Source organism: Gossypium hirsutum, chromosome A03, assembly GCF_007990345.1.
Source record: "Gossypium hirsutum isolate 1008001.06 chromosome A03, Gossypium_hirsutum_v2.1, whole genome shotgun sequence".
In the NCBI taxonomy this organism is placed as follows: Eukaryota; Viridiplantae; Streptophyta; class Magnoliopsida; order Malvales; family Malvaceae; genus Gossypium; species Gossypium hirsutum.
The window spans coordinates 15,009,013-15,020,004 of record NC_053426.1 but is presented as its reverse complement, the minus strand read 5'-3'; the positions used below and the strand labels follow the sequence as shown (position 1 = coordinate 15,020,004).

The window sequence follows — 10,992 nt, the reverse complement described above, 5'->3', positions numbered from 1 at the left end:
ATTTTGGAGATGAAATTATTGAACGAGATAACCATAAACCCTAAACATAAACTATAAAACAAACATGAATGATATAAAGACTACCCACTCATTACAAACTTGATTATATTTAAAATATTATTGGAGATCAGTCTTATAGGACCTGTAGCGCATATTGTAATGCCCATTGTTAATATATACGTAAATCGGCCTGTTAATTTGGATACCGTTTAGTCCATCAAGATCAGGAATTTGGTGGTTCAGCAAAGCAACATAGAAGGGCTCGCATTCATTGCATTTCATCTATAAGCCTTATCCATACATCTCCCTGTGTTGTTCTCAGTTATCAAATATATTTGTCAAACATTATGATAATTGGCCCTATTTCATCACACCCTTCTCTCTTTTAGATTTGTCTAATCTATTTCTCTCAAACTTGATTATAGTTGTAAATCATTTTGAATTGGAGTTGAACTTGGACACAATGACATATTGCATAAAGGAAGTTGTAGTAAGTTTGGGATCTATCTGAGTTGAAAATGTTGAGATATGAAAGCTCGATTCAAGCTAGCAATAGCAAGGACAAACTCTGAAAGACGAAATAAGAAATTGGACAGGAATTTCTTAGAAAGCAGCATTGCGTTGAATTTGTCATTTGATTAAAATATTCTGTGAAGACTGAAAATCCTGCTAGCAATCAACAAGCCTAGTACGTGGCATATCATGATACTAAAAAATTCATCTGACAGAGAAATTAAAATTAAAAAGAATAAAAATGTTGACCAAAAACCCTCTTCTTCCAAGGGCATTGTTATCAAAGTTGGCTATGCTGACGTACGTCAAGTGTGTGGTTTGGATTTTACATTTGGTTATATAATGCTATGTTCCACAGTTGATTTTCATCTGTTGTTGAATTTTGGATACATTCTGGGCTGGGGACTTTTTGTTTTATGAACCATGATCATGGCTGGTTCCATGAAAGTTGTTGTGACATCCATTTTCTTAGCTCTCCTCATTGAAACATCTACGTTCGAATACGTTTGCGCTGCGAACCGGAATGTGAGTTGCCCTGAAGTTGAGAGACAAGCTCTGTTGAAACTGAAGCAAGATCTTATAGATCCTTCAGGTCGACTTGCCTCTTGGGGCACTAACCTCAACTGTTGCAATTGGAGTGGAGTTATTTGTGATAACTTAACTGGCAATGTTATTCAGCTTCGCCTGCGGAATCCTTTAGATCCCTACAACGGATTTTATATTCCAAGTGAGGCTTATGCAAAGATGTGGTTTTCAGGCAAGATCAATCCTTCTTTGTTGGATTTAAAGCATTTGAGGTACTTGGATTTAAGTGGCAGTAATTTTGGAGGAATACAAATTCCCGAGTTCCTTGGTTCCATGCACACGCTAAGATATCTGAATCTATCTGCAGCAGGATTTGGGGGAGTGGTTCCACCCCAACTTGGTAATCTCACAAATCTGCATGTTCTTGATCTCCATGATTTTTCATCACTTGTGTATGCTGAAAACCTTCAATGGCTTTCCCATCTTGTGAAGCTGAAACACCTTGATCTTAGCAGTGTAGATCTCAGCAAAGCCTCTGACTGGTTTCAGGTGACAAATACACTCCCTTCTTTGGTAGAGATTCACTTATCAGGTTGCCAACTTCATCGTCTTCCTCTACAAGCTGATGTTAATTTCTCATCTCTGTCCATACTTGATCTCTCTTCCAATTCCTTTAGTAACCCTTTGATTCCTGGGTGGATTTTTAAGCTCAACTCTTTGTTATCCCTTGATCTCAGCCATAACAATTTCCAAGGCCAACTCCCCCACGGTCTCCGAAGCTTGAGCTCTCTTAGATACCTCAATTTATATTGGAACAATTTTAAATCTGCAATACCCTCTTGGCTTTATGGTTTGACAAGTCTTGAATTTCTAAACCTTGGGTCCAACTATTTCCATGGTTCCATCTCAAATGGCTTTCAGAACTTAACCTCTCTCACTACACTTGACCTGTCAGACAATGAACTTACAGGGGCTGTTCCAAACTCCATGGGAAGTCTTTGCAGTTTGAAGAAGATCAAACTCTCAGGTCTCCATTTGAGTCGAGACTTATCAGAAATCTTACAAGCTTTATCATCACCAGGATGCCTGTTAAACGGATTAGAGTCTTTATATCTGGATAGTTGTGAAATTTTTGGCCATTTGACTGATCGGATTCTACTATTCAAAAACCTGGCAGACCTTTCCCTATCCAGGAACTCAATTTCTGGTTCAATACCAGCTTCACTAGGATTGCTTGCATCATTGAGGACATTGGACCTATCTCAAAATCGAGTGAATGGGACTTTACCTGAATCAATAGGACAACTTTGGAAAATGGAAAAACTATGGTTGAGTCACAATATGTTAGAAGGTGTGGTTTCTGAAGTTCACTTTGCTAATCTCACCAGGTTGCGCTTATTTCAAGCATCTGGAAATCCTTTAGTTTTGGAAGCAAGTCCTGAATGGGTTCCCCCATTTCAACTCGGGGTAATGGCTTTGTCATCATGGCATTTAGGTCCAAAATTCCCCTCCTGGCTTAGATCCCAAAGGGATTTTGTTTATTTGGATATTTCTGTTACAGGAATCATAGATACCATTCCCAACTGGTTTTGGAATTTGTCAACCATATATTTTTCCTTGAATCTTTCTCACAATCAAATCTATGGGGAACTTCCTCATCGCATTGGAACTTCTCCTGTTGCTGATCTTGTATATGTGGATCTTAGTTTCAATCACTTTGATGGTCCTTTACCTTGTTTATCCTCCAAGGTAAACACACTAGATCTTTCAAGTAACTTGTTTTCAGGACCTATTTCTAACCTGCTGTGTTGCAAAATGGAGGAACCCTACTGGTTGGAAACTCTTCACTTGGCAGACAATCATCTATCAGGAGAAATTCCTGATTGCTGGATGAATTGGCCAAACATGGTTTCGGTAGATTTGGAAAACAATAGTCTATCTGGTGTTATTCCAAGCTCCATGGGATCATTGAACCTTCTTCAGTCGTTGCACCTCCGCAAGAACAACCTTTCTGGAGTTTTGCCCTCATCACTGCAGAATTGCACCAGTTTATTAGCTATTGACCTCGGTGAAAACCATTTTGTGGGAAATATTCCTGGTTGGATTGGTGAGAAACTCTCAGATTCCATTATCATCAGCCTTGGTTCAAATAGGTTTCAAGGTCAGATTCCTGATAATTTGTGTTCTTTGAGTTACTTGACAATCTTGGACCTCGCACACAACAATCTCTCAGGGACTATACCAAAATGTTTCATGAACTTGAGCGCCATGGCAGCAAATCAGAACTCAAGTAACCCAATTTCTTATGCTTTTGGTCATTTTGGGACCTCCTTGGAAACCCTATTACTGATGATCAAAGGAATATTGCTTGAATACAGTAGCACTCTTCAACTAGTAACAAGCATGGACCTTTCAGACAATAACTTAGCTGGTGAGATCCCAGCAGGGATGACTGATCTTTTGGGCTTGCGGTTCTTGAACTTATCGAACAACCAATTGAAAGGAAGAATTCCCAAGAACATAGGCAATCTGAGGTTGCTAGAATCTATTGACTTATCAAGGAACCAACTTAGAGGTGAGATCCCTCCAAGCATGTCAGCTTTAACATTCTTGAGTTACTTGAACTTGTCAGAAAACAACCTGACTGGAAAAATTCCTTCAAGCACTCAACTCCAAAGCTTCGACATTTCCAGCTATGACGGGAATCATCTATGCGGGCCTCCATTGTTGGAGATTTGCAGCACAGATGCCACAACCTCCAGTGACCATAATAATAACGAGAATAATGAAGGTGATGGCTTGGAAGTGGATTGGTTATGGTTTTATGCAAGCATGGCTTTTGGATTTGTTGTGGGATTTTGGGTTGTGATGGGTCCTTTGTTGTTCAATAAGTCATGGCGATTTCGTTATTTTCGCATACTGGAAAGATTGGAATACAAGATCAGGAATGGTCATCGCTAGATGCAACCATTTTCCTTTTCTAAACATAGAAGATGAGAATTATTAGGCATATTCTCTTGCCTTCTTCATGTCTACTCTTTCTGAACACTGGATTTCATTCATATTTGAATTTCAGTTCATTTATTTCTCCAATTTTTTTCAAACTTTTTAATTTAATCTTCACTAAATATTATAGTAAAATTTTAAATATGATATTTATATTAATATATAATATATAATTATTTATATATAGTTCATGACTTAGTGTCACGAGTTAATCGGGTACCAAATTGATTAGAAAATTACAGAAATATCCTTCCATAATTAAAATAAATCATACTATTCGAATGTACTTTGGTCTTTTTGTAACAGCCTAATTTTCAGTGGTGTCGAAACAGTGATTCGAGATCACTAAATCCGACAAATGAGTAGGAAATATTATTAATTTAGTGAGTATAAGTTAAATGTGAAGTTAGGAAAAATTTTGAAATAGTGAATAGTGTACTAAAAATAAATACTAAAATAATTAGAATCGAAAACGAGGTATCGAGACCTCCGGAATTTTAAATTGAGCCATAAATATTTTTTATAAATATTTATGGAGTGTTAATAAGTTAGTAATAAAGTTTCGTCAAGAAATTTTAAAGTTCTGATAGTTAATTGAACAAAAAGAACTAAATTGTATCAAATGCAAAATTGTGGGAAATGATTAAATAGCTTAAATGATAAAAGAAAGAGGGTTTAAAAGGCAAATAGACCCAAGGTCTATTTGGGCTGGACGGCAAGAGCATGAAATCAGCAAGAAAATAAGGAGAATTAAGGGAAAAATTGAAAATTTGTAAAATTTACTTAATAAAGCTAGGACTAAAGTGGAATAATCTAGATTTCTCTTTATTTTTCTGCATTCTCATCAGAAAAAACGCCATGGAAGAGTTCCCTTAAGCTGGTTTTTCATATTTTTACTTCAAGTGAGTTCAATTCTTGATTATTTCTTGAAATTTTTGTGTTTTTATGACTTTTACAACTAGGTCCACTTGTTGAATTCATTAGTTTTTGATTCTATGAAAGAAATTGAAAGTTGATATGAATATGTACTGGAAGTATATGATGATTTGGCATGGAATTAGGGCTTCAAATTGTTTATATGCTGATTTTTTTGAAAGAATTGAATAGAAAGTGAATGTTTGGGACCTAATTGTAAAAGAGTTTGAAGTTAGAGTTTTATGTGGAAATTATGAATTTCAATAGTTATGAAATAACTTATAATGTCTAGGAAAAGTATTAATTGAGAAAATTATCTTAATTGAGGAGTTAATTGAGCAAGGACTGAATTGTATGAATTGTGAAATTTGGGGCAAAATGGAAATCAACATTTTGCACTAAAACTGTTTTGGACAACAGCAGTAGTCTAACTTTGAAAAATCACCAAAAATTTTAGAAATGGAATTATAGGATGAATAAAATATGAAATTAAAGCTTATTGAGTCTAGTTTCTTATAGAAGAAATGATGTAAGCAGTGGAATTGTAAATCATGAGATATGATGAATTTTGAGAGACAAGATCAGAATGATTTCGGGTTCCCCTGTTCTGACTTTGTAAAATCATAAAAAAATTTGATAAAAATAATTATGGAATTAAATTTATATGTTTAGAATCCTGAATGAGTCTATTTTCAAGAGAAACAAATGAGGACATCATTCGAATCCTGTACGAGAAGATAATTAATTTTTAGTGAATAAGGGTCGGAACTGTCAGACAGCAGAACAGGGGAGACTTCAATGAATAAACTGTATTAATTGGCCCAACCAAAAATTATGAAATTTTTATGGTAAGAAGACATATGAGTCTAGTTTCTGAGAAAATTTATGGATCTTAATTTGGAGTTCTGTAACTCAAGATAAAAATAATTTAGTGACTATGACACAGATGGGCAGCTTGAATATTCACATAAGTAGATAGTGAAAATTATGGATAATGTTACCTACAAGTGTATTGTTTATACTAAGGATGTGGATGGAGAGGAGGAGGAGGAAAAATATACATATATATATGAATGACTCGTGTATAATTTGATCACATGCCCGATTATAATCGATAAGTGTTGAATTAGAAATGATATAATGATTTATTTGGAATATTTATTATGAAATTATGATTATCATTATGATACAAAAATTGAACTTGTGAGTTTATATGACTAAAATTTTAGTGATTATTTGTTAATTTTATGAATTTCATGATGTGTTATTTCATATGTATTGATGATAAAATCGTGAATAATGTAAAAGCATAAAAATTGAATAAATGATCAAATTGAGCATTTCAGTTCAGTGACAAGATGAATTGAAGGAAAAGACCATGGTTGGACCATGGCAACAAGTGATAAGTGATAGCTTCGGCTACACTTATCTGATCAAGGAAAAGTGAAAGTGATAAGTGATAGCTTCGGCTACACTTATCTGATCAAGGAAAAGTGAAAGTGATAAGTGGTAGCTTCAGCTACCTGATCAGTGAAAAGTGGTAACTCCGGCTACCTGATCAGTGACAAGTGGTAGTACCGGCTACAAGTGACAAGTGATTTCCGTACAAGACCATATCTGGGATATGGCATCGGTGTGATATATGCTACTGTATAAGACCATATCTGGGATATGGCATCAGTGAGATATGTGATTCGTGTAAGACCATAGCTGGGCTATGCCATCGATATGTGATATGTGATTACGTGTAAGACCATAGCTGGGCTATGGCATCGATATATGAATATGTGTAAGACCATAGCTGGGCTATGACATCATTATGTGAAGATGTGTAAGACCATAGTTGAACTATGGCATCGAGAAAACGAAGTACTCAATTCCGTAAGATGTTCACTAATTTGAAGAAGTTTGGTAAGTATTACATGGAATTATGCGACATAAGGAAATACGAGTTGATGAGACATGAGCATAAAACTTGGTTGATCAAAGAGTTCATTTGTGATTATATATTTCTACGCCTTGAGTGTATTATCCGTATGAATTGGTATTCCAAATGAGTTAATGAGAAAACTTCTAGTATGAAATAATCTGAGTTCGAAATGAAATATCATGAAAATGTACTTGAAATACATTGGTATGTCTTGTATATGCTATTTGAATTCATAAATGTAGAAAGTAAATGTATATGGAAATATGAGATGATGATATTTGTACATGGAATTTATTGATGAATAAGTACATCCAAATTTATATGATAGATTTTAGTGAACATTGAAATTGGGCTCAATAAGTAATTTGGCAATTTAAATCGTGATTGGTAGGAAGAGTTAATGAATTGCATATTTATGAATTGTTTCACGTATTTGTCTGAAATACGAGGAAGTGATGGTAATTGATACATGGAAATATGAAACTATGATATATATAAAAACATGGAATATGTTTGATAAATGTGTTCATTCATAATTACGAAATTATGTACCTCATGTGTGCTATTTGCATAAAGATGATATTTCAAATACTTTGGTGAATAAAGCTTAAATATGAAATAGTATGAAATCGAAACAAATTGTTATGAAAATGTATTTAAATTATCTGTAAGTGTTTCGTGCTTCTTGATAATGCCTCGTACTCTATTCCGGCGACGGATACGGGCAGGGGGTATTACACTTTTCATTTTCACAAAAATCAAGAAAAATATACATATTATAATATTTAAATCCATGCCAATTGAATTGGTAAAATCTTAAATTTATCACTCATCTAAAACTTTATTTTAATGGTTTTTATACATTTTTTAATATGCACAATTTAATTTTTATTTTAATATCGGATATATTTCATGTATTATTATGATTAATTAGTTTTAAACCACACATTTCATTATTTGTTATATATTATCTTGAAACACACATATGTATTCTAAATTTATAATGTCCACACACATACACATATGTAGGGAAATTTACTCATTTCTATTCTGCCTCCTCCCCACCCCCACTAAATGGTTGATTCGGTGCTTAAGAAATCTATTTTACTCTCCTCACTTTCTCACCTCAAAAACGCTCTCACTCAACTTAACAGTCACTCCCTTGCTTCCTTAGGCTCCGGCATAGCACTCCTCCCCTTCATTATAGCCTCCTTCAGGTAAATATTTTCTCTCTTCCATTGTTCCTTTCATTTTCCTCTCTGTCAATTTTTGTTCCCCTACAAACCTTTCTGCCTATTTTTGTTAAATTTTCTATCTTCATACTGCAATAATTCAAAGAAAAAGACCCTTTTTTTTATAATTTCATGGTCTTGATTTGTATTTCTAGATTTTTAAAATTGAGCCCAACAAATGTATCATCTTTATTTATAGTTCTTTTGAGGACATTTGACTTGTGAGTTCTGCTTTGGTTTTTTCCCCTAAATTGATATCTTAATTGAGCCCAAAATTTTCATATAATAAAAAATATTTTCATTGCTTAGTTAACTCTTTTCTATTTATTGCAAAAATCTTAGCATAAAGGAAACAAATAAATAATAAATTTTATCAACCTTCATCAGTCTAGAAACCTCTCTGTCTTCATTTTTAATATCACCCAATAATGGCTAAAATCTCAAAATAATTTCTGAAAAAATGCACTAACAAATTGAGGCATAAGGTGTTAGGGGTGCAAACAACTTCAAATCATTTTTCATAGAACGTTAATTTCATAATTTTCAAAAATACCTCAACAAATTTACAACTTTTCCAATATAGATGGATTGTTGAGTTTGAGTTTAAAAGTGGTTTATAGGGGAGAGAGAGAGAAAGAGAGAGATATTAGTAATGAATGCCAACTAAATGGCTCAATTAAGCAATGAAAATGTTTTTTTTTATGAACTTATATATATTTTAATTGTTAGGATTCTTAGAATACATTGTTTTAGGATCATCTCAACAACCACTATCATAACAAACTCAAAACCATAAAGAAAACAGGCAAAATGAAAGACAAAAAAAAAAGAAAAAAAAGAGAGAATTGCTTACTGAATTATGTGTTCATTTTATGGTTTATGAAATACTGCTTTTTGAATCCGACTGTGATCAATGAATGTAATGTGTATATATAATAGGATTTATTAGTAACTTGGCCCCTGAACAATACTCCAAATTCCATATTAGTCTTTAAACTAAACTATCAATTTTTTCTCATTTCATCCCCAAAGTGTATGACATCCAATAAGAATATGCCACTTGTCATGTTCTTATTGACTGATATCAACTAATAAAGCCTATATATGATTAAAGGAAACTTTTTCTTATTAATGCTTTTTAACTATTTGATAACATATTATTGCTATTAACAGTAAATAGTGTTGTTGTTTAATACCATTGTTGGTCATTTTTTAACTACGTAATCTTAAAGAACTTGCATTTCTAGGGTGATATACCTTAAACCATTTCCTAAATTGTCTTTTTTCCCACATTTTATCATTTGTTGCATGTTTGCACTACTTGTTTGAGTTATTTTGTTTAGTCATATGCTAAATGAGTATGCTTTAATTGTTCAACCTTATGTAATGTTATGTGTTCATTTTTAGTTTTATTAGTTTCATGCTTTTCGTTCATATTGATGATGAACAAGTAAAATCAGGTAACAGCAAATGGAGACTCTTGTATTAGGAGTTTGATTGCATAATTTTACATAAGGTTGAACAATTAAAGAACGACATAAAATTTTCCAATTCTTTTGCATTGTTTTCCTTTTGATTAAATATTGAGATAAAATAAGATTGGATTAACCAAAATATAATCTATCAAATTATAAAGTGATTAACAAGGTAGTTTGATAATTTATATTTGAGAATAAGTAATTCAGTAAATAAGCTTGTAAATTATATTGAAAAGCATAATATAGTACATCAAAAATTAGTTATTCTTTTTAGCTTTACGTTATGTGCTTTGAAAATATATGCATCACATTCTATTTTGAGATTAATTTATAACGTGATATGAAGATGCCTACCACTTTAATATCTTACAGTAATGACTCATTTGCTTTTAATAGTACAAAGTGAGAGGCGTCTTGCATTGATAGTATGGTTGCAAATGTGTACAGTTGCGAGTTAGTTCTTAGTTACGTTGGATGTTGTCTCTAGCCTACATACTTATAGACCAAGGATTAGATAATATATTTTAGATTTTTATGCACAACGAGATTATGTGAAAAGACTTGTTCATGCTAGTGACAAGACTTGTATTGAACAAGTTAGGATGAATAGAATTACTTTTTTAAAACTATGTGAGATGTTTCAAACTTTAGGAGGATTGAAGTCGTCAAAGAACATGCTTGTTGATGAGAAAGTGGCAATGTTCTTACATATCATTTCTAATCATCTTAAAAACTGAGTTATCAAGCATCACTTTAATAGGTATAGAGAAACCATTAGCAGATCATTTCGCAATGTTTTAAATACTATCATAAGCTAACAAGATGATATTTAGTGTCTTGCTTGCATTTGTTATTGTTAACTTTTAAAACATAATGTTTGATGTGATATAATTTTAATAGGTGTAAGAACTTCTAATTAAAACATGATGGTTTTTTTTTAAATCATAAATTTACACTATTTGAATGAGTGATGTGTTATATTGTTAAAGTTAGCAATCATCATATTCTCTTATCATGAATTTACACTAATGTAAGCATGATGTTTTTTTTATGCACAATGTGTTATATTGTTCACTTAATGATTGCTCTATTGTTGTTGAATTCTTTCCAATATTTATGAAAACTTTATATGGCTTATTCTGGCTTACTTGGATAACAAAAATAAACATTTCATTACCTTCATACAAAATAACAATTATGTCTGCAAAATTCAATCATCTTAGTCACCTCTTCTTACCCTTCCTCTACTTGTACCTCTTCCACCACCTTTGCCTTTATGCCTCCCACTCATGATTCTCTCCATTTTAAACCTAGTGCAATTTGCACAAGACCTTCCTCACGTAGGATTTACCATTATATTATGTATTGGATTGCAACCTTTAGTACTTTCAAC

General features: G+C 32.9%; 1 protein-coding gene across 1 annotated transcript; it reads left to right on the top strand.

Annotated features, from left to right (window-relative positions):
• The first annotated feature begins 710 nt into the window (after positions 1-710).
• On the top strand, positions 711-4,123 carry LOC107947337 (receptor-like protein EIX2). The gene has a single exon (XM_016881977.2). The coding sequence runs from the start codon at positions 937-939 to the stop codon at positions 3,997-3,999; it is 3,063 nt and encodes a 1,020-aa protein (XP_016737466.1). The 5' UTR covers positions 711-936; the 3' UTR covers positions 4,000-4,123.
• The last annotated feature ends 6,869 nt before the right edge of the window (positions 4,124-10,992 follow it).

What these genes read in the sequence shown, in the direction of transcription:
- LOC107947337 (XM_016881977.2), top strand. Translation starts at nt 937, where the DNA reads ATGATCATGGCTGGTTCCATGAAAGTTGTTGTGACATCCATTTTCTTA.